The sequence below is a fragment of the Thalia democratica genome, chromosome 6 (genome assembly GCF_965202585.1).
Source record: "Thalia democratica chromosome 6, ktThaDemo2.hap1.1, whole genome shotgun sequence".
Taxonomy (NCBI): Eukaryota; Metazoa; Chordata; class Thaliacea; order Salpida; family Salpidae; genus Thalia; species Thalia democratica.
In genome coordinates, this window is record NC_139170.1 from 47481253 (window position 1) to 47507096 (window position 25844).

The 25844-nt window shown below is 25.9% G+C and overlaps 1 protein-coding gene across 2 annotated transcripts in view; it reads right to left on the reverse strand.

The window, feature by feature from the left end:
* Window positions 1–12227: 12227 nt before the first annotated feature.
* Window positions 12228–25844, reverse strand: part of LOC145839428 (multiple C2 and transmembrane domain-containing protein 1-like) — a 30347-nt gene continuing 16730 nt past the window's right edge. For both annotated transcript variants that reach the window (XM_082947000.1, XM_082947001.1), the window contains 13 exons: window positions 22474–22604; window positions 22051–22178; window positions 21567–21726; window positions 21292–21488; window positions 20749–20829; window positions 20569–20692; window positions 20099–20196; window positions 19583–19679; window positions 18363–18508; window positions 17158–17215; window positions 17030–17100; window positions 14442–14649; window positions 12228–12624 (listed from right to left, as the gene is read on the reverse strand). In XM_082947000.1, coding sequence (XP_082803126.1) covers window positions 12553–12624; window positions 14442–14649; window positions 17030–17100; window positions 17158–17215; window positions 18363–18508; window positions 19583–19679; window positions 20099–20196; window positions 20569–20692; window positions 20749–20829; window positions 21292–21488; window positions 21567–21726; window positions 22051–22178; window positions 22474–22604 — 1571 coding nt within the window. In that variant the 3' untranslated portion in view covers window positions 12228–12552. The remainder of the gene's footprint in view (window positions 12625–14441; window positions 14650–17029; window positions 17101–17157; window positions 17216–18362; window positions 18509–19582; window positions 19680–20098; window positions 20197–20568; window positions 20693–20748; window positions 20830–21291; window positions 21489–21566; window positions 21727–22050; window positions 22179–22473; window positions 22605–25844) is intronic.

The following is a 25844-nucleotide window of genomic DNA, read 5'->3' on the forward strand; positions in this document are numbered from 1 at the left end:
GTTACTTTTATTTAATATTTACGTTACCAATTAACATTTTGTACTTGACATAAGTAGCATTCTTAAAAGTAAACTTGTTAAGTTAGAGTCAACTGTATTATAAAGAAACCCTTGCTCTTACTTTATAGAAAATACAGGTCACTTGGAGGTTATTTATATCTAAATATAATAACCATGCTAAATTTTTGATTTGAAAGAAAATTTTATTGAAATGAAACATATTTTTGAAATAAATCTAATGAATAATTAACACCAATGTTTCTAACATTCTATAAAGGACAATTTAAAGATTTCAATATACTTAAATTTTATAAAACTTTCTATAATGTATAATATAAATTAGTTAGGTCGTTACAAAACTAATTAGTTTAAATTAACTTAAAACTTTGGAACAAAAAACTTTTTTAGATTTACTAGAAATGTATTATTCTCAAATGTTGCATTTCGTCTATGTTCTACAATTGTATGTGCTGAACATGATTCTTTAAAATAGATCTAGTTTAAAACTGTTAAGAATTCAAACAGTAAATAAATTGAACTTTACTAGTCTGAACAAACAAAAAGTTTTTTTCTGAAGTAAACAAATATATCAATTAATACTTCAAATAAATCTAAATTCTATTTTCGACAAAATCAAAAGTATAATCTTATAAAAAGTAGAAATGTACATACAATAAAATTTATACATATGAAAAATTAGTAAAAATGCATCAACTTACTAAAATTTACTTCTACTACTATACCTCTCTACAAACAACTGTATGTGGTTTAGCTAAGTTTATGCTTGATTTTAGCTTATTCATCGAAAAATGTACTCTATAGTCTAGATGCTTAAAACTTGGTCGTCCAGAAATGCAACTTTGCATGCGTCATTAATGTTAAGATTCTCCAGATTTTTCTTATGATTAAAATGTTAGTATCTGTATTTGAACAGAATGTAATGCCAATTCATCTGAGATACCTTCTGGGTAGTTTTTTGATTTATTCCAATTAGCTCTATGAGCTTTCCATCTATTGCTCAAACTGTTTTTTGTTTGTCATACGAAATTAGTATCAAAATTTGTGCATACTGCTGCGTAAACACCAAAACTCTTACAGTTCAGATTTGGTCTTAGTTTTACTGTTTTAACTATGAATGGTTGAAAATTGATTATCTAACATTATTATAGTTTATTGAACGATAAAAAAGACGCTAAAAATATTCGGTCCTAGGACCTGGTGCACAAAGAACCTTTCGTTTATCGAGTCGCACACCACGGATACCTTTTAAAGTCTTGTCCAGGACTTGTGGACTTATTTCATACTTTTATATTGACCATAACTTCCACATATATGATTTTTTTGCTAAAAATAGTCTTTGTTTGTTGTTGTTTGACAATTTGACTGTAGTTGTTCAGAAGCTGTCTTAAGTTTGCTGATTTTGTAAATAAAATTTTACCTAATGAAAAGTTTCCAAGATCTTCTTGATCAGAGAACACCAACAAATGTTTTTGTTTTTAGTTTTTTCTTTATTTGGTACTTTCTCTTTTTTTTTCTTGCTTATGAATTTTCTCAAACTGGTCTTCTGTTAACTTTAGGTTGAAATTGGATGCAATACATTTGGTTTTCAGTTTTTTTTGAACTTTCATAGTAATCTTCTTTTCTTTCATTTAATATTTTCATCCTTTTATCTTCTCTTGTAAATTTTTATTTAAAAGTATCGATGGAAATGATTTGCCATTTAAAAATGTGCAATTTATTGCTGTAGCTTCGGTGAACTTTCTTATGTAAAAAATAACTTTTTCCCTTTTCTTTAGTAAGTACATGTTCAACATCTAGGAAGATAATACACTTATTCTATTTTCTGTTAACGTTATTGTTGATATTTAATTTAGATTGTGTTCTTTAAAATTTTGAGGTTTTCAATTATTTCTGTTGATACTGTATTATTCTCTGATATCACTATTATATCATCAATACAACGTCTTACCATGAGTGCTTTATTCAGTTTTTCGCCTTCATCATTATAAAGTGTAATGAGGTGTTTTCTAAAACAACAGAATTGTTATCCTCTGTGATTGTTCCTATCCTTTGTTTGAACATATTTCTTGGTTCTAGTATAACGTAGTTTCATAAATTATCTTTCAAAAACATCACTCTGAATATTTTTTGCTCATTTAGTTATCTATTTTGACTATTAATGTATTTTAATTGGTCATAAAAATAGTTTTTTCTTTGGACACATTTTTGTAGTGCACTTATATTGCTAATGGGTTTTATACATGCGGGATTCTCCTTAAAAATTAATACACCTTCTATTGCTATTTGATTAAAAATAAATTCAATAACAGTGCCTACACGTTATTTATTTATTTATGCTGGGAATTTTCATTGAAACACTTGATGAATGTAAAATAAAGTTTTCTCGTGCCAATGGGCTCTACCAAAATATATTATTAAAAACTATTGATTGCTAGTGTCGTACAAGCAGAATATGAATTTAATGAGTTATAATGTCCACATCACACGTTGTGAGCTTGTAGTTTATTATTTATAAATTTAAAAAAAGCAAACTTTTAACATTGTTTATTAAACGAAAAAAAAACGCTCAAAAGGTTTGGCCTGAGGACCTGGTGTACAAAAAACCTTTCGGTTACCGAGCTGTACACCAGAACAGTTTAACGTCATGCCCAGGAAATATGTAAAATTTATGGCTATATAAAGTTTTTTAGTGGACTTTTAAAACTTTTTTAGGCGTCGCACAGGAACGAGGAAACCAATCTAAACGCAGTACTAACTTTAAAGTACTATGACAATAAACGTTACAAGAAAATTATTGCTTTTGTCTGTTCAAGAAATTTTAACATCGTTATTATTTCTATATATTTCTAAAATTATTTCTAAAATATTTCTAAAATATATTTCTCTACATTTATATATTAAACTATATATTTCTAAACTATATTTCTAAAGTTATTAAAAACAGATTACCAAAAAACGATTTAGATCAGAGAAAATTTAAGTGTATAATTTTAACAAAAAAAGTTTGGTGTAAAAAGTTTTAAAACGTTTTTATTAATTAAAAAAAAAACTATTTTTACTTTAGTTTATGTATATTTAAGAAATTTAACAAAACAAATACAGTTTGAATTTTATTTAAAAACATCATTTTTATTTCTTATTTATATTACTTTCGTAAATTGCATTTCTTGTACTTAAAAAATATACGACACAAAAATATAATAGTTGGAGCTTTTAATAAAATTTATTTTTTTTTTCAGCGATAATGAAGTACAAATGCAAAATATATTTTCAATAGTACTAAAAATGCATTTTAATTTAAAGCTGTAAAATTTATGTTTTTAAACTTTCAGTAAAAACGTCTTTAACCAAAAGTTAAACAACTAGTATTGCAAAGTACAATTCGTAGTTCTGGTAAAGCGTTTTTTTATTTAAAAAAGTCACTTTGGAACTCAAATTTTAAGTTTCAAAAAAAGCGAAAAACCAATCAGGCAGAGTTTTGAGCATTGTTACTCACTTAGTTCTTTTTGCTAATGTCTGTCATTGTGTTCAATTTGCCCATATATTAAAAATCAGTACAGAAAAGGTTAGTTACTTATTATATAATATTCTACATTTATGCTTGCTTTACTTCCCATTAAAACTAGTAGCTGGTGATAATAGCTGAAATATACTTTAACATTTAAACTTTTAGGAATGAACTTACTAACTTAATAAGTTATAAAGATAAAAAATTCTAATGTTTATAATAATAATTGACCTACAAATGTATTTTTTGACTTAATCTCAACTCTTTGCTTGTTTTCAAAGTCTACATTAATTAACTTTTATCAAGTATAAGATTTTTCATTTTGTACATGGCTAACAACAAAGAATTATTGTTTTTAAAACTTTTTGAGTCTTAACTTTATAGTTATTAAACTTAAACAAACAAAAATATTAAAGCTATAGGACCTTGTTCTTTTAACATTAATTAAATGTTTGAAGTACATTATAAAGTTAGATGAAATGAAGTAACTGATGATTTTTACACAGTGTTTTTCCCTATCAAGTTATAATGGTTTAAAAATGTAAGTTAATTAGTCAAATAAAAGTTATGTTTAAATTTGTACAGTTAATTGATTTTTCTCCAAATATTTTTCCTAAATATACTTAAATTGTATAGATATACATAGTGTATTTCATTTGTGGATAAAAACTACTAAATAAATTTTCATTGTGTGCCTAATATTATGACAATAGGTTTTTTTTTGTAAAAATTATGTTGGGTATTGTATGATAAATGCTCAAAACATAATGTATAACTCAGTTATTGTAGAAACTGAAAAAAAGTAATTTTACACTTTGGTAAAGTATTTTTTTTAATGTAAAAACACAGTTTTTCATACTTAAGTTTGCAGACATTATAATATTCTCTAAAATCTGCTTATTTATTTTAAAGCAATTGACCTAAAATTATCAGGAAGTAATTCCATAAATAGTTTAAAATGTGAGAGTTTTTTTTTAATATTAAAAATAAAGTTTTAGTGAAAATAAATAAGTGTAAAAGAGTATATAAAAACAATATTCAAAGAGAAATCTACATTAAAACATTTATATACTTGTAATAGACCAAATTTAAAAACTGCAAGAAGATTACAAAATGATTTTTTTTCTAATTGACTATTAAAATCTACAATATTAATAGAATGTTATAAGCACATTTACTCATTGAACTCATATTTTAAATGTTCTTGGAAACTAATTATTTAAAAACTTTAAGAGTTTGCTTAGTAGATATACTCGAACATGTATATATTTATATTAAAAACTCTTTTTTTTCTTGTAGAGCTGTTTTCCTATCCTCTTAAGGAGGTTAGTTCATCACTCAGTTAATAAAAAGTTAACGAATCCATAAACTTCTTTTCCTAATAAATCTAAATTTGGGTTTAGTTTCAAATTTTCAGGTTTTTCAATATTGCAAAAAGTAAAGCTGTGTTTTTAGTAGAATTTATTTTTTGTTCATACATGCTCCCAACTAGTAATGAAGTATTCATTTCATTGTGTTAAATCCTAAATTTATTTTTACAGCTAATTGTTAAATTTGTATTTTCTGTTTTTAAAAGGACATTTTTGCCATAAAACAATTTATAAGCATCAAACCTTATGACACTACTTATTGATTTTATATGTTATCAACTATGCTCTATATTCAGTAAATCCAGAGTTGCCACACACTTAAAATGACTCAGGCCAGTTTGTATGTTTTATAAAAGTTGAGAATAACTGTTAAAATTAAAAAAATCTCATTCTTGTTCTTTCTAAATCTTAAATGAATTAAGTTATTACAGTTTCAATGTTTTGATGATTTTTAACTAATTTTGTTCAAAAACTAGTTTTTTTAAGAGCTTTTGAAATTTAGTTAGGATGTTTTTAAATATTCATATGGCATTACAATACTTTAGGGCTTATTATTCAAAAAATTATTTGATGACATAAAAGATGTAATTTCTCAACATAATTTTAATAAAACTTTTTCGCTTATATTAATTATAAACTTGGAAAATTAAGTGTATAACTTTTTTTATTTTTTAGAACTTAAATTAAAAAGTTTTTATTATTTTATTAGGTCATTTGTTTAGTTCATTTATTTATTTATTTTTTTATTTAAATAAAAAGTTTAAAATTGAAATTTTTTGTCTGTTGACAATTATGATAAACATTTTTTTAACAGTTTTAAGTTACTACTTTACTTAAAATGGTTGTTTTAAATTTGATTAGTTTTAATAATTAATTTATTCAAACATTTTTTTTAATAAATTTAGTAACATTTATTAACTTTTTACTTTTTAAACAACAAACTGATAACTACTTTTTTAGGTTAATCCTATACCTTATATATAAACTTATTGTTAAACTTTTATTGCGTTACGCCGTTTCCCTGCAGAGCAGTTCATCAGACGCTAAAAAAAGCTGAAAACAAAAGTATACAGGGCGATGAATTGGAAAATAAAAATACACACATAAATGAAAATAATATTTACATTTGAAATATGAGTTTTAAATAATATGTGGTTTACAAAAGTTAAATTTTAAAGTTAAGTTAAATTAAAATGAAATATAGGTAAGTTTAGTTTAAATAATTTATTAACTATAGATTTTATATATTTAGAAAATTTATTTATTTACTAAGCATTTAATATATTAGGATTTTGAAAAAATGTAAATACTAAGATTTGTAGGGGATTTTTAGAAAACAATGACAACTTCGACGTACCTATGGGATCATTTCACGGCGCCGAAATATGTGACCTTGTAGGTTTATACCTATTACACCATCTGTCTACGATTATAAACATTGAGTCAATTGGACTCTACAGAGATGATGGACTTGCCGTTATCAATCAAACAAATAAGAGTAATATTTGCAAAATAAAAAACAAAATTACAAAAAAACTAGCAGACATAGGATTCGACATTACAATTAGTGCAGGTGAAACCTCCACCAACTTCTTAGACATACATTTAAACCTCCTAACTGATGATTATTGCCCATATGTAAAGCCAAACGCAAAGACCATCTATATTGACAAAGATTCTAACCATCCTAGAACAATTAAGAAAAATATACCAAAAATGATCGAAAATAGAATTTCAAAACTAACAAAAAGCAAAGAATCATTTGATAACGCGAAACAAATCTACCAAAACGCTTTAAGCAAAAGCAACTTCCATCATAAGCTCGAATATAACCCGACAATTAATAACAACAAAGCAAAAAACAGAAAAAGAAAATGTATATTTTACAACCCACCTTTCTGTGAATCAGTGAAAACCAAATTCGGAAACCTCTTTTTAAAACTGCTTGACAAGCACTTCCCACAATCAACAGAATTACACAAAATCTTCAATAGAAGTTCCACCAAGATATCATACTGCTGTTCCCCAAACATTAAAGCACTAATAAGTGGACATAATAAGAAACTGCTAGAAAAACCACAAATAGAACCGAAGCTATGCAACTGCAGAAACAGAGAGCAATGTCCAGTAATGAATAAATGTAAATTAGAAAATGTAATATACGAAGCAATCGTCTCATCTGAGAAAAATAAGAGAATGTCATATATTGGATCCACCCGAAGAGCATTCAAAAACAGATTGTACGAACATAGAGTATCATTTCCAAAACCAAACAAGAAGAAACCCGCCAACTGTACACAACTCGCCAACTACATGTGGAAATTATATGAAAAAGGCGAGAAACCCACTATTGAATGGAAAATTCTCCGACAGACAAAAAGCAGATTTAAACCAAACTTCATGTGCTCGATATGTAACCTTGAAAGACTGTTTATAGCAAATGCTAACCAGAGAAAAATACTTAATAAAAGAAATGAACTAGTCACGCAATGCCCTCATTACCCTAAGGAATACTTTTAGTTTATTTTTTATCGCATTAACTTAGTTTATTTAGTTTATTTCATTCTATTTAATTATATTGTTACTTTGTATTTATGTTTGTATTGTGTAAAGATTTTGTTTTAAAGTTACAACATTCCCGTAAAAAGACCATTTCTGTTTTCTAAAAATCCCCTACAAATCTTAGTATTTACATTTTTTCAAAATCCTAATATATTAAATGCTTAGTAAATAAATAAATTTTCTAAATATATAAAATCTATAGTTAATAAATTATTTAAACTAAACTTACCTATATTTCATTTTAATTTAACTTAACTTTAAAATTTAACTTTTGTAAACCACATATTATTTAAAACTCATATTTCAAATGTAAATATTATTTTCATTTATGTGTGTATTTTTATTTTCCAATTCATCGCCCTGTATACTTTTGTTTTCAGCTTTTTTTAGCGTCTGATGAACTGCTCTGCAGGGAAACGGCGTAACGCAATAAAAGTTTAACAATAAGTTTATATAATTCATATCTCCCACCAAGGATTGATAACTCTGTCTAGTTCTGTTTTTGTATCAAAAAAAATCCTATACCTATTCACTTTTAATTTGCCAAATTTTTACTCATAATTTACCTTGAAAATTTGTTTTTAAAACAGTTAAACTCGAATGGGAAACAAAACGGAAAAAAGGAGGAATCTATAGATGAAAACAGCTTCTTCCTACGAAATTCAAGTTGAAACGCCCAGCAGGAAATAAAAAAAAAAACAAAGGAGTTGGAGACTCAACGGGAGCCTTAAACGAACAATGAAACTTTAGTATGCAGCATATACTTAGTGTGTTTTAACGTTTATATAGTAAGAAGTCTGATAAATGCATAAACATTATTTTAATTTATGTATTTTGATTATAAGTACATATTGAAGGATATATTTTATGTATCTGAGATTATTTTTACACAGCCTCTAAAATTGTTTGTGTGTATATTTTGTAAGTTAAGATATCCAATTCTGTTTATTATTGAAAACCATGAGTAAAGTGGTTTTACTAATTTTAAACTGAATGATCTGAAAATTCTAGGTTATTTCCAGTCTTGCGGTAATGGGTTAATTATACTTGGTTAAAATAAACTGTAGAAGTATTTTAGATTTCCAAAACCTTCCTATCTATAAATTTGATTATTATTATTTAAAGTTCTTTTTTATCATGTCATCAATACTTTAGGCGTATAAATTTTATTGTTTGAATTATTAGAAAACTTCATTAAAATTAAAAATTCTGAAGAAAAATCTGTAAACAGTTGCCAGATGTGATGTTTAAGTATAAAAACTAAATTTTTGAGCCTTCTTCGAAGTTGAATATAAATCTAAATAATTATTAGACAACTGTTTCCAAACAGAGTGATATCATGTTTGTAATTGTTTTTATAATTTATAATCTACACTTAAAAAATATAAATTTGATTATGACTGTAATAACTCTTAATTTAGTAATGTTTATTGCTACCAACTATTAGCTATCTTTAAATGCAGCTAGAAAATGTTTAAATAATTGTAGTAAATTAATGCTAAGAGGTGTAAGGTATTTGATTCAAATTACATAATAAATAGTTTTCTTCTAAAATATTTTTTTTTTTAATATGTTGAACTAAAATGAATAATTGGCCAGATTTATTACATTTTTAAAGAAATCTTTTATAAAACCGTTTTAATCCAAACCTTGAATTGCTTAATTACAGATAGGAAATACCTAGATATTAGCAATTTTAAGAGGCTGTAGAAAAAAAAAAACAAAAGTTTTTAAAAACTATTAGTTAATTAAAATGTAGTTGATGGCTTCTTGATGTAAAAACTGTTTTTAAACTGTTATTGTTTTACATCGCTCCTTTTTTGTTTTGATGTTTTGTATGTTGTGCTTGAAAGTTTTTCTCAGGTAAGTTCTGCTAAAGTAGTTTAAATTAAGGACTTAATATATACATCAATTACTTGAAACTTCATACGCTAAATTAAAAAGTTTTTAATTAATCTAAGCGTTATCATCAGTATGATCTTTAGATTGGGTGGGGCAAATTGGTTACATTATTAAGTTAATCTTTAGAAATTCAAATTCTTAACATAATGTCTTTAAGGCTACATCTCAAAAAGTAGTACAAAAAAAAATCTTGTAGGTTAAAAAACACGATTATAATGGTATAGAAAATTTCTTGGTAATAGATAATTAATGATCACTGTATATTTTTAATTTTACGTATATGTTAGCCATTCTTCTAGAAATAGTTAAATTTCGGGAAAATAAAAAACCTTATTTAATATTTAGTAAATTTATGACGTTTAAACATGTTTGTTTTTAGTGTTTATTATAACTATATTGGGGATAACTAGTAGTTTTTTTGAATTAGCAAAATTTTAAATATTCCTGCACCACACCATACAAACTAAAGACAATTTCAAAGATTTTTCCTTACATTTTAAGTAAGAGCTTGATATCGTGCAGACCTGATCCAAGGGAGCAGTAGAAGCTTATGGCCCGCGACGTATTTTTTACTTAAAAACATATACATTTTAAACAAATAATGCGAAATGAGCTTTTTATTTCAAGTGTGCAGTAGTGTTGGTTAAAAAATTATAAATTACCAGTTTAAAATGTTTTTTTTTTTCTTAAATAGTTTTCATGTAACCGCTTTCCAGGACTAGCTTTCTTCTGGTAAGTACGGCCCTGATGAAAAAATTTTCCCACCCATAATTTAAAACCTAGTTAGAAATATAGTTTTATTCAATATATATCTTATTTTAAATTTTCAGATTCACGTAGGAAAAACCTTTTAATTTCCGTTTTTAGCATATTTAAAACTAAGCTGTTTTTTTTTTCAATTTGATTTAGCTTTAGTAGCATTACAGCTACTCCTTTCTAATTTTCATTTGAGCTACTTCAACTTATACATGCTATACATCAAAAATAAAAAAACCTATATAGTTGGGTTTCTCAAAATGGAAAATATCAATCCTCTAAAGGGCAAAAAATTAGTTATCAAAATAGAAATGGTTGATTATCCAGTAAAGGTTGAATTACCGATTATAAAAATGGGTTTAGGAACTGTGGATCACACAAATCGCGAAAAACTTAACTCCGAATTATTACTTGCAAGTTATTCTTCATAAGTAAATGGTTTATTATAGGAACGGACTAATAATAGTTCAAGAATTATTTGCTTGCTTTTATGTTTTGTGCATATCAGTATAGTTCAAGTTTTCTGACTGAATTAGATAATGTGATTATAGTTTTAAAGCAAACTAGCAATATATTGTCACTTTTTACTCGCATTGTCTTACTTCAGGACGAAACCGATCGTAGGTTGTCTCGGATGTTGTTGTGACAACAGTGTTGTCGGTCATATAGTGAAATTCATTGTTTAAATTGAGAGTCCAGTTATAAGTTTTCTTACAGCCACGAGTTAAACGACCTTTTCTTACTGTTTTGTATTGTTAAATAGTAAAACTTAAGTATTTTTATTTTAATCTATTAATTACGAAACAGACTTCTTACGTATTACAGACAATCTTATCCAAAGTTAAAAAATTTAGAGTTGTTTTAAAAACTATATACAGTTTTATTTTACCAAAATAACGATGCTGAAAGATAAAAAATTCATTTACTCCGCTCTTGAGTTATTTTGTGAGTATTTTTCAGTACAAACGTGTGTACCCTTAACAAAAATTAAACTTTGTTGAGCAACTTAATGGGCACAACATGAAATTTGGCCTTTACTCTGTTTTAAAATTAGTTGCCAATAACCCTGCTTAAATCTTATGCTTTCATAATTTGCACATTATTTGTCCAGAGTACACGCATTGCAATTTAAGTTTTATTATTAATTGTCCGTTTAAGTTTAGCTCTACCAACAGGTTTTTATCCCTAGAAAAAAGTTGATTTTTCGTCAAGTTTATTTCAAAGTAAAAGTACATTTAGTTTACGACTTAACAAGGTAAAGCGTTAAACTTTAAGGTTAAACGACTCTTAAACTTGGAAAACGTATCATTTTATTAGTATGAGCCAATTTTACATGATTAAGTTGTTCGGGAGTCTTACTGTATACAAAAAAGATAAGTAAATCCTTAGAGTTGTATTGAGAAACCCAAATTTGATAGATACAATAACCATTTTTGAATTTTGACAGTTTTCAACGATAAAGTTCCTTGCTTCGTCAATTAGACGTTAGTTTTTTGTGTAACAGTTTTCTCTTTCTATGCGTAATACTTATACAGTTTTGTACAACTTTTTATGGTATTGCATCTTGAATAAACTTCATCAACATGCACATAAAACAAGTTTACTAATACTTCACAAACTGGTGGAAATTCAAAAATATACGCGAAGTTTGTTGTGGAAAGTAAACAGTAATTTGTTGCAAAAAAGAATTTATTCAATGACTTAAACTGTTTAGCTTTAAATGATTATGAGATAAAATGGTTTTAATCAAATAACCTTTAGTTCACTTCAGAAAAGTTTACACCAGTGGTCTTCAACTTCATTTACTTCAACAGTCCTTATCAAAAGCTGTGCAAACTTATCTAGTTAATTTTTTTCGAATTTTACTATTATATAATTGTGGTATACAACTAATATACTTTTTTATCAAATGAGTATTTATGTTGTTTTTACGTGAAAAAAATCCTCCCTTATAACTTCAAGTAATGTAAACAATGATTTGTTGATAAATAAACTTGCTACTTGAATGTATGAACTTCAACCATTTCGTTATATGAAAAAGTAAAACTGACTTTATTTTAAAACAAAAATGATATTTTTGTACAGCAAAAGAATATACGTTGTTACTATCACAATATAGTTTATTAATAAAACAAAGCAACAAAAATACAGTTAATTAAAATAGCACCTTTTGATTCATTGGAAAACTGAATTAAAACGTATGAAACAAAATCATTGCATTTAAAGTAAAATTGTCATAAATTAGATAATTGTCAGCGCAAAAAAAAGACCTAATTAGAAAAAAAAGTTGAGAATGTTTTATCGGATTGAAGAGAAAAGGAAGTCCACACTTGATTACGTCACAACCGCTGACGTCACTTCCTCGATGCCGCAATCACTTGATGACGTCATTACTTGATTTATGATTGAATGTTTTTGTACTTTAGTTTCAATTTAGTTCTTCTTCTTTTTGGAATGCGTCGGAGACGGTAACTTGGTTTCGCGCGGCAACTCTTTGAAGTGGTGCTGAAATTTATTATATTAAATTTATTAACAAAAAATACATTTTATTTCCAAATTTGTGTTTTATTCAAAAAGAATACTTTTTGTGATTTGATGCTAATGAAAAAAAAATTCAAATTGTACTTACATAAAAAACTGAAATGTTTGTTTTCAGCTATAAAAGTGGAATAAAAAAATTAATTAATGAAATTTAAATTGCAAACAGGATAAAATCATAAATTCAATGTCTTACTACATTGCTTTGGTATAAAAGTTGATTAATTTGTTTTTAGTTTCAAAATTAAACATATTGCAAATAATGTTTTTTAATAAAAATAAAAACTATATTTTACTTAGTAGTGGCTTTCATTTTTATAAATATAAACTTTTAGTGGTTTTATGTTTAACTGAAATCAGTAGTTTTTAATTTAGTCTGAAAAAAAACAACCTAAATCTGAGTCTTTCAAAAGCTTAGACAGAACAAATAAAGTTTCATCGATTAAATTGATTATTTAAACTAAGAAGAAAAAATTATACGAAGCTTATTTAAAGTTTAAATAAACAAGCTTAAAGGGTTAGGTTAATTTTTAACTGTATTAGTTTATTTGCTTTCTTTTCGGAGCAAACATTTTATAGCCTTGAACTTAAGAAGTTTGATTTCAAATAGTTTTTTTAAAGCATTCAAATTTTTTAAAACCTAGTTACAAAAGTAAAAGGAAAAATCTTTACAACCTTTTTTGATAAAGTAAACTTATTTAACTGAAGTCTATATAAAAAAAGACTTTTGAAATTTAAATGTATAAAGAAAAACTGTAATAACTAAATCAAATATAATTTAAAAATCTGTTTTAACTTCAACAAAAAAAAAAAAAAAAATTACTTTGTTGAAGTTAATATAAACGAATATAAAGGAAATATTTTTTCACTAGGGTTTAAAAAAATATAATTAACTTTGGAAATATATCTTCGTTACAAAACATAAGAATCATTTTGGGAAATTAAAACAACAAATCCTTATACTAATTTAACTTCGCATAAAGTTATTTTTAAAATAAATTCTTTTTCTTACAATGAATAATATTATTTTAACTGAGTCCTTTAAATTTTATTTAATACTAAGAAACGGTTTTACTAAATTTGAGAAACTTAATAACTTGTAACTTTTATACACGAATGTAAAGTAAGTTAAATAAAACTATAAATAATTTATTTAAATTTTAGTCTTCCACTAATTGTTTGCAAAAGTTGAAAGAAGTTTAAAAAAATCAATAATTTAATTTAAATCCATTTTGTTCCTGATTGCCCTTCGTATAAAAACTTTATTAAGTTTGGAAAGGGAAAAGAAACAACAAACAAAGCTTAAGTTTTAAAACATTATTACTTTACAAAAACTGTTTTTGTTGTTGGACCAGTTGTATTTGTATTAGTTTTTAGATAACAAATTTATATAAGTATTGATGATAATATACTATGTATTTATATATTTTACACTAGTAAAAACGATATAGCCATTGTAACATTTGATTTTTTTATAATAAAGTTATCTATAGCAAATCTGAGTCAACTTATTTTTTATTTTTCTTCTCATACTGAAGTTATTTTTTAAATTTTATCGCCTCATTATTACTATTAAAGTTTAAATTAATAAAACAGGGCTGCTTCAAATACCAGCAATTAATTTGCATATTTGTAGAGTCTTTTTAAAAATACTTCTTCATGTTATATTTAATTTTAACTATTTAAACTTTTTTTTGACTTATTCATAATGTTTATGGGTACGGTTGGTTAGGGATAAGGGTACAATTATTTTTTATATTATCGTGTACAAACAAAATACTGACCAGCTCGACACTGGATGGCACTCGCGAGAGGTAATCCAATAGCTCGTTGTTGTCGATGTAGTTGGGGTTCCTCAGCCTCTTGGTGAACTTGTTCACACCCCACAACAGCAAGATCACCCGGAGGGGCACGAAGTATAGGAGGAGGGACGCGATTGCTATGACAACCATCGCTAACCATCCCAGGTACGGCACGCTCCACGTTACAGCGCTGCATAGCGGATAAAATGTTGATGGTTTTGGAGGAAGTTAAGTTATGTCAGTTAGTGATTTATTTTTATCAATATATTTCTTTTGCATGCACAATATATCATTTTAAATTCTAGTAATCTTACAAGTTGTTCAAAAAGATTTTTTTTTAATTTAACAGGTAATTAACTGGGTAGACGAGATAAATTGTGGAGATTAATGTAAAAACTACTATAAAAATTAAGTTTAATAGTGCATCTGAATAATACCAAATATAATATTAACCATAACAGTTTATAAAACTTGTGTAATGTATGTAAGAAAATTTATTTGAATATAGTTTATAAAATTTACTTAAATCTTCAGGGATATAAGAGTTGTCTGCCTAAGTGCCACTGTATTGAAAAAGCTTAAACATAATTCAGAAAAACTCTAAAACATGTTTAAAACTAAATATAATATTTTAAAAGCTTTAAGCTTATTACATACGGGTTAAAATTTCAAGTAACAGTTATAAGTTTTTAAGATAAGCACGGTAAAAGAACATAACGCAAAAAGTAACATTTAAGTTTTAATTTAAGTAAATCATAGCGAGGAAAAAAAGTGTTAATTTCTAAGCTATTAGTTTACATACTTAGTAGATAAGTAAAACTTCGTTTAAGCTATTTATTAAATGAATTCTGTTTTAATCTTTATAAAATGAAAGTAAAGCTTATTTCCAAGTACATATGTAATATAAATACACTGCAATTTTTAAAATTTACAGCAAAGCTCCTATTATATTCGAAATTTTAGAATTAAATTAGGTAGTTTTGTTATTAAAATTATAAAAAGCACCACAAAAATATTATTTTAAAAGCTAGTATCTCGTTTGAAGTTCTAAAACAACAATTTTTCAACTTTTCATAGTTGAATGAAATGTTTGTTTAACCTAAACGTTTTAAATTTTAATAGCAAAAAACTTTTATTAAAAACAAACAATAGGTTATCAAAACCAAAAATCATCAAATAAATAAAAAAACATAAAATTTTGAAAACCTTTACTATTTAATTATTCAATTATAAAACTAGAGGTCAGAACATATAATAAGAAAGTTTAAAACCAACCTCATAATTAACATAGATGGTAAAGACAAAAAAACATTTGTTAACTATTATATTTTGAAACTGAATACACTATGAACAATACAAACAAAAACCAAAAACTTTGTAAAGGTTTGAAGTTTAAGGCTAATGAGGTAAATGAATATACTTCATTCAACAGAAGACACTTAAGTATACTACTTTGAAGAGTTTAGTTCAAAAAAAAAAACAAATCTTATTTTAATTACTTATTTCATCATTAACAACTTTAACTGTTTAGAATTTTTATATTTAGTTTTAGAAATGTTAATTTAAAATACTTAACTAAAACAAAGTTGATACTTTTAAATCTGTTATGACATTTTAAGTTGTATATTTAATACATAAAAATAAGTTAATAAGGGAATAAAATACTCTGCACTAAATTTTTGAACCAAATAAATACTGTCCTGGACCGCAATAGATAAATTTGGACTCCTTTTGTATTTTAAGATCCCAAGAAAAACGAAACTCATTAAATTGGAAGAATAATTACATTGTGAGATAGTTAAAATATTAGTAAATGGATGTTTAAAACCAAAAACATCATAACAAACTACTAAGCTTAATATTAAAATTCAAAATATTTTTATTTTTTTAACACGTTTAAAAAATTAGTGAAAAAAAAACTTTAATAACTTTACATAAAAAAACGAGTAAAAACGACCGTAGAGCTTTCAATTATTGTTTCCAAAACCAAACAGAGACGTATTTTGAACACAAGCTACTTATTTGTATAAATGCAAACAAACGGGAGCATTTGACATGAGTTTTTTTTGAGTAAACACATTTGATTTACTTAACATTTGTGAAATGCCTCCCAGAAAAAAGGTTTACGCTGAATTTGTTTGGAAATCGATTTGAACATTTTGTCGGACAAAAAGCAATTTTGCGCTTACTGACAACTGTTTTGAATTTTTATTTATTTAAAAATGTGTATCTTAAATTTCCAAGTGTATTGTCTGATTCAAGGCTATCATAAAGTCTACTACATAAAAAAAATCAAAAGTATAATGTGCCAGGAAATAAATTAATTTTTTTATTTTATTGATTTTTTATTGGATCACTTTATTATCAACGTTTATGGTTTCTTAAGATTAAAAAAATTTTTTTTTTAATTAATCGGGCTACAATAAAAAATCGAACCTATTATTTATACAACAATCATTTTCAACTTACTAAAAAGTTTTGTTTAATAAGTCAAAACTTTTTACAAAATCTAATTTATATTAAGGATATTTTTAAAATTAACTCACGATAAGTTTTACACAAAAACTAACTGATGGCATCTTTCACCAAACGATGCAATGTAATCCAGAATTGTTTGAACTTTCAAAAGAACATCTTTGACCTGCGAAATTCAATTTATTTACTATGTATTATATTAAATCAAATTAATATAATTTACCTGATCTATTTTTTGTAAAAAACTTTGCTTGTCATCATCGTCGTCATCGTCACTTGTTCTTTAAAAATAATTATTTTTATTTTATAATTAATCTAAGAACTTATATTTATAAAGTTAAGTTATTTTTATATTTTAAAAACTTTATGAGATGACAAAATAGCTCGTAATTTTTTGGTTGGCTCGGATATTTTAATTTTTGTTTAAGTATGCATAATTAAATGGAATGATCGTTTGAATAAGTTTTAAAAATATATAAACTAAGAATACTATCTAAATACTATATATATACATAGTCAATAAAACGTGAAACTTAAAAAAAAGCTAATCAATATAAGCAAAGAAAAGTTTTTTTGATTGTTATTAGTAAATCGATAAATTCTAGCAAGTTAAGAAAACAAATCAATAATCAAGATAAGAAGCGAATAAAAATCCCGAACTTTAAAAAAAAAAACTATGATTATGTGTAGTTAAATTGTTGAAAATATTTATATAACTATATTAGTTTTTAAATTGTTTAATTTCAAAAATAGTTTATGTTGATGTACTTAAACAAATAAATGATTTGTTTAGTCCAGCACAAAAACTTTTGCTATTCTTAACTTTCAAAATATTTCACTTTATACGCAATATACAAATTAAAATTGACATGTAAAATATACAATGACTATATATAAAATAAAACTGTTAAAACTTGTGGTAAATTTAACCGCGATATACTTTTTTAAATGTTTTATATAATACTTCCAATACAATAAGCATTTTTTATTTTGTACAGTAATTTCTTTTTCTCGAAACAACAAAAGCTGATTTGTTTTATTGTTGCGCTTAAAAATAAATCATTTTTTTGCGAGTCTTTGTAAGACTTTCATAGTAAAACTGAAAACAAACTTATATAACCTCTTCTTTTTCCAATGTAAAAAAAACCGCAGTAAGTTCTATTTACCAACGTTATTAATTTTTTTTTTGTTACTAATACTTTTTATTAAAAAATAAATAGACCAACCCACAATAAAGCTTGCTTTTCATTAATATATAACCAAATGGTATCTGGATAGTTTATGTAAAACTTACAACCTTTTAATAACTATTTATTAGTAAAACTCTTAAATAACAAATGAACCAACCCACAGTTAGTTATATTTAAAATGTACTACACTATAATTTTTTTGCAAGTAACTCATAACTAATCCAAGAAAAGAACCGACCCACAGTAGGGTTTCCTCTGTGCGAGCTCCATTGGGGTGGGCCTTATCTTCCTCACGTATATGTCAGTGTAGTTCTTCATGAACAAGAGTATCAAACTTATTGGGAGCATGTACAACTCGAAGTTCCATACTATCATGACGTACGCCTGCAATAATTTATACTATTTAAAATCCTTGTGGTTTACAACACCTTGTAGTGTTGTTTAGTAAACAAGTTTCACACCCTATCAGATATTTTAATAAATACTGTTGAAAAAGTAAAAGTTTGGAAAAGTATATTAAAAAAAGTACAAAGATTATTTTCAAGCAATTTTAGCTTCAGTTTTTATAATTATGAATAAAAAATCAATTTAAAGTAAGTATGTACGACTAAAATTTCCACACTGTCATAACGTAAACCTGCATTAAATAAAACAATTGAGCTATTCAATAAAAACTAAAAAATGAAAATACGTGTATACGGTTCAATGTAACAATTAAATGTTTCAAGCAAAAACTTTAGGCTAAATTAGTTTTCAAGTGTTTTAATATAAACTTAATGCGCAGTTTAAAATTCCTGACTATCATTATAATTATTCAAATTATGATTAATTAAATCATTCATGTATTTAAGTACAATAATTTTTTAGACTTGAATTTTTTTTCCTTACTTGAAAAGGTTCATACAAGTTTCTGATTTTAAGTATAAATAAGACTCTGTTAGTAAATAAACTTGTCATTTGTTTTAAGGTACAAACAAGACTCTCCTAGAAAATAAGTTTGTTTTTATATTAACGGTTCAATCAAGTTCTTTAAAAAAATCGAACTTTATCTTATTTACAAAGTATAAAATATTGATAATATGCCATGACTAGTTTTAGTAAAAAAGTTAAGAGAAACTTACCTTTCAAAATAACTTGATTTAAACTTTGACGTTTTGCAAAAAAAGTTATTAGTAAATTTTAATTTTAAAAATTATAGCAGTAAAACACAAACAAACAATCATCTACCTTTAGTTATGAAAGCATTAAAGCAAACAAAAGTATTTTTGATATTTGTTTACATTAATTGATTTTTATTTATAGCACACCAAAAAAATGTATAAAACAAATATTGCAATGAACTTAACTTGTAAATTATCATATTATCTTATTATATACTTAACGGGAAAGATTTTAGTGTTTTTATTAAACTCAAATAAAAACAGAAACTAAATAATAAAACATTTAAAATAAACAAACAAAGAAAGCGATGAAGCTCCTTTTAGGGTCCTCCCAAGTGAACAGAGTTTTTATGAATGCAAAGAAAGCTATGATGCTCTGAAGTACTCTCCAAGCTCTGTTGTGTTAATAACATTAAAAATATTTTTCTTAATTTTTCTTAGAACTGTTAAGTAAATAGAGTTCAAAGATTAATTAAGCAGGTATTGATATTTGCTCTATGATATGTTTCAATAATATTCAAAAATGTAAAAAAGAGTTCATAGTATTTTAAGAAAAAAGATTAGCATTTTTTCAACCAACATTTTTTCAAGCAAGCACATTGTACAAGTATTGATTATAAATATCATGTATTAAACATGACTGTGTAAACATTGTTTTAAATTTGTTGAATTTTTCACTTCGATATGAAGTCCGTATAGATAATTTAAATACTTGTACATTTTATTTTGCTTTAGTTGAATGCAAATTTGTACAAGTTTAAAAGAAAAACATTAAAAACTGATCATTAAAGTAAATTTAACAATTAATTCTAACCTGCTGAAGTTGCCGGTGAGTTCTGATTTTTTGAACTTTCTCTCCTCTAACATCAAATTCTCCTCTCTGGGATTAAATGTTCTTAACGCTGCTCGGAACTAAAAAAATATTAAATTAATAAAATCAAAGTTTAAAACAACTCAAAAATAACTTTTAGTTTTCAAAAAAACCAGGCTTACATAAATAACGGATTTATTACAGAGAAATAACTTAAACCTACATTTAGCGTGATGTACTACAAATTATCACCTGTAGAAGTATAAATCAAAACGAACTATTTGTATTTGAGACTAAGATTCAAATCAACAAATCAAATCAACATTTATGAATTTTTAATGAAATTTACGACAATTTTATTTTAATTACTTTATTTGAGTACGTTTCTACGAGCCACATTGTTAACGTAGTTGATTCAAACTTAGTGTGAAAAAAAAAAACACTAAAGTAAATGTTTACGTCATAAAACTCACCACATTGTAAATGTAGTTGATCTTCACCGTGACGGACCCCTTCTCCTTCTTGTTCAACTTGACGTCCTTCAGCTCGTAAGTCTCCGTCTTCCCGTTCTCGCACGACAGGATCGGGATGGACACCCTGAAAATTTTATACTTGAGATGCATGAACGGTTTAACAATTAATAATTCGGATACCTCCCCAGGAAGTCCTTCTGGTCACCGTCGTCAGCATCGTACACGTACAGTTCGAACACGTCGTGTATGTCCAAGATCGGGCTGTTTGTTGTTTTATTTTAATATAATTTACACGTAACAATTTCGTGTATGTCCAAGATTGGACTGTTTATTATTCTATTTATTTTTAATGTATAATTAACAGTAGCATGTTGATTATTTTATCTAACTTTTCATTGTTAATTATTATTTAAAATCGTTCATTTTAAAAACGCGGTGAATATCCAAAACAGCACTGTGTAATTAGAAGTATTTTAGAAGGATTTATTTGAAAAAAGTTATACAACAAGTTCTACTTTAGTTGATGTTATTCTTCTGAAGGTGCACTTATTTCTGATGGTTGAAATCAAAAGATTTGTACGTAATATTTACTCATCTTAGTTTAAGCAATAATTGATAATAAATCTGAGCATAAAAGCACCATTATTTGTATGAACAGTCTCTTTTTTTTTTTGTTAATATTTTCAAAACATGTAAAAGTTTAAAAATTCATTAAACACTGACAAAGTGAAGCTTCTGTTCCACACAGGGTCGAGCGTCTTCTTGCAAGTGTGCGTCTGCGCATGCGCGTTGCACAGCTTCACGATGCAGAACGGATCCGACTTCCCGCCAATATCCGCCGCCTTCAGCCCGCTAGCGGACAAAATGTTTATTTCGGCGAACCCGACGTCCCTGATGGATGAGAACGTGGATTTGATGCTCTGTTTTGTTTTGTTGTTAAAAAACACTTATATAAAGTACCAAAATGTTAACTACTATCAAACAATTATGAAACAAACATATCTCTCCCTGAGTTGTTCGTAGTCGCAGTTATTGAGGTTGCAAGGTTCGTGGTCGTTCACAGTAACCAGCAAGCACAGGCTGCCACTACTGTCCACCAAGTTGGGTGTCAGTTTGTGCGTCTTTTCTCGTTCCAGCGACCACAAGTCCAGTTCTAACCTGTTTTGTTGGGAAAAAATACGTTAGTATCTTATACGATTTAGTTATAATCATTGTTTTTATTTTAAATCTAGTTTAATGTTTACGTAACTGGAGTATAGAAAACTATTTTAAACGATAGCCTTAGAAAAATATACAAGAAATATAGAGTAAAAAACCACATCGTTTTAAAAGAAATTTTTTTAAAGTAAGCTAAAACTAAATGAACACGAACTCCCAACTTAATGGATTAAAAAATTAAAATGAAAAACAATACTATTATTTTTTTCTATTTACATTTTCTATATACAATTAATTAAACATTTGAAAACAATCAAAACCAACTGTCCAATAAAGTCGCTGCTAAGTGCATCCTTATCCCAAACTTGGACCAGTAATTTGGAGGTTTCCGGTCCGCAAAGTTCAAATTCGAAGTCTTGCTTCCAAACAGGGTTCAGTGTTTTGAAACATGTCTGTAAATATGTTGAATTATTGGAACTGGTAAAATTTATACTTCAAAAGGTACTGTTCATAACAATTTCTGTCAGAAAAATCAATAAAACAAACTCTTTGATTTATACTGTTATTAAAAATTCAAAACCGTTTTGTAATAATTGTTATAAAAAATACTTAACTTAAAAGATATAACAACTTAAAATGAAAAATTTTAAGCTTTGAAAATAAAAATACAACATTATTTTTAAAAACTCAAAATAAAAAACTTGAATCGACTTATAAACAAACTATTTATAAGTATAATGTTGAAACCTTGGACTTGCGTTTAACTTTGTTGAGGTGGAATTTCACGTAGGGATCCGAAAACCCGTTGGAATCCCTGGCTGGCAGGTCGGTTCCTGAAACCAATGATATTTTCGCCACCGCTTCAATAACGCTCTTACCTGTAGAGGTAACAAGTTAGTCTAAAATGTTAAACTTTTGATCAAACAAACAAAGATCTTAGTATCTATTCTAATTAACGAGTATTTTTATACTAGCATCTTAGTATCTATGTTTTAATAACGCTATTGCCTGTAAATTAAGTAAAAATAAAACATTCATGGTTTACTTGTTTATGAGCGAACAATCGTTCGAAACTTATTAAGTAAAAGCTGAAAATTTTTGTGTGAAATGTCATTGCTATTACCTCAACAACAATTTTGCCTGAATTGATACAAGTTTTGTGAAGTGTGCACAGTAGACTAAAAAGTAATAATAAATATTATTGACAACGTAAAACAAATATAAAATTAGGATTGACAAGGTATAAAAAACTATATTCTACTCAGGATGAATTTCTCCTCAACAACTAGTATGACAACAAATAATTTTTTAAACGCAAATGTTGAAATATTTTAAACTTTATATCATTAAATTAAAAGTTTTGCTAAAAACCTAAAAATCGTTAGCTTTTTATTTACAAAGTTTTAACCAGTGAACACATATATAGGTTCAAGTTGTATTGCTATAATTTTTTTTTTCCACTACAAATAAAATCATTGATACCTTCGCTTTAGTCTCAAATAAAGTATTACCTAAACATATTTTAATTTGGTTAAAAAAGATTTCAAAATAAAAACTATAGAAGGGAAAACTTACTTTTTTATGCTTTCAAAAAAGTGTATTTTTGATATTAAGGTAATTTATTTCTAGTGCATAGGATGAAATAATATTTCTAAATTTCAATAATAAACATGTTTATTAAATGCAAACTGTATTTAGTGGAAATTAACCTTATTATTGTCTAACTTATTATAATATACTATTTAATAGTTTCTACTAACATGAAACATGCATAAATTACCATTTTGTAAAATTCTAAAGAATAATAAAAGAACATAAGTCGATTTAAAACAAAATTCTCTTTAGTCGCAAAGTTTTCGTTCGCAGTGAAAATAGCCTATAATTTATGCGCACTTTTAAAAAAGCATTGAGTTGAAACATTAACAATCAGATGTTATCTTTAACACGATATTAAAAAAAAATATTTTATTTATGAATTATTGGTAAATCACAAGTTAAATATCACGACACACCTTGAACAGTTTAATGAACTTTAACAAAATAGTCGTGATACTTTTTTTGCAAATGTTAATAATAAATTACAAAAGAAACTTACATGTAAAATGACTTAGCAGTACTAAGTTATGTAGTTAATCAATTAAACGAAGTAAATCAATTTTTAAAATTATTAGAATTTCATCACTCAAATTAAACTTATCAATCGCATATAGCGTTTCTCCTCATAGTTAGTATTAATAGTATTACTGTTACAATGTTGAACGAATTTTTATGAATTCAGTGTAAAAAAATAACTTAATGTAATTAGTTTTAAATATTTGTTAAATACATTTCATATGCGTACAAGTTTTATCTAAAAAAAATAAAGGTTAAACTTTTAAATAACAACAAATACAACACAAAGTTATTTGTTAAACTTTTTATTAAATACATTTCATATGCGTACAAACTTTATTTTTAAAAATAAAGGTTAAATTTTTAAATAGTTTATTTTAATTATCAAAAAAAAACAAAAATAATATGTTTTAAACTTTTTTTCCAATGTTTTAAACAAAACAGATATTAATTGAAAATAAACAGTTAAAATCTTAAAAAGTTGTAAAAGTTTTAAATTAGCTAAAAAAAAATTTAACAAAGTATCTAGACATATTGGTAAGAGTAAAATTTGGTTGCCAAGTTTGTTTAAAATGCGCTAGGCTTAGTTTTTAAACTTGTCTAAAACTACAGATTAGTAAGTAAACTTCATTCAGACTATTTTCACTAACAGTTGAACACTTAGCTAAATTTAACAGTATAAAATATTTTTATCTTGTTATAAACTTAAAAAAACAGTTTTTCTTTGAAATTACTTGTCAAATGTGTTTGTTTTGAAAATATTTCCACCGATTATAAATTATTTTATACACAATAAATAAGTATACACCACCTACAAGGCACTTTTCATAAGCATCAAATTAAATCTAACAATAAGATTGAAATCTATTAAATTCATAAGTTATTTTAAAATACAAGTTAAATATTTTGTCGCACACAAATAACTGTGCCAAACGTTTTTCGAAAAATTAACAATAAAAACGTGATTAATTTTGCAAATATTTAATAATTTTTAACAGAAACTGCACTATCAAGTGACTTTGCAATATAAAATATTAATCAATTAAAGTTATGTTTACAGTTTTTTGTGAACATTATAAATTATTAATCTTTTATGTTTTTTTTTTTCAAAACTTAGTTTTAAAATGCAACTTACATTGAAGACAAGAAAAAATAATGTATAAATAACTACTTTTACTACAATATTTTTTTCACTATAAGAACTGGAAATTACTACAGAATATTCAAACTTTATAATCTTTTTTTTTTTTTTTAACTTTCACAACTTTAACTTTTTATTTTTTCATCTGTAGCATTTTATGAAAAATACTTTAGAATTCTTTTTAATTTCAACGAAAACAACCCAATTTCCATAATTGCTTGACCTAAAACGGATAAAATTTAAACAAAAAAAGAAAACTTTAAAAGCTTAAAAAACTGTCAAAACTTAATTTTTAATTTGGTTAAGAAAGACCTAAAATCGTCCACTTAAATAGATTAAAGCAATTTGGGTTAAGAGCGGCAAACCAATTTACATTGCGAGCCATTTCGCTATAAAAAAAAGTTTCCAACAAAGTTTACACTTTAGTCGGCAACATTCGCGCTGAAAAACGCATTAATTATTCAAACAGCTGAATGCAAACACCTACAGATGAAAAAACTTTAGAAAAAATAAAAGGAACAGCGTGAAAACATTTAAAAAGTTGACCGGGCGTTTCGTAATAACACTTCATCAAGGATATAGCTTCAGTTGTGAATATATTGTTTGTTTGTGTATGATAAAGGGTTGTATATATGTATATATTTGGAGTAAGTTGGCAAAATATTTCTGTTTGTTTATGATAACTAGGTCACAGTATTGAATGTGCAAACAATAGTTACGTAATAATGCATTGTTGAATGACATTTTGCAGTGAGCACATAGTCAGTTGAATCTTTCTACATAAGTTGTAATAGATGACTGAAATAAGCGTTATAAAAATATTTTGCATAATTAACTATGCTTTAAATGAAAATTGAAAAGACAT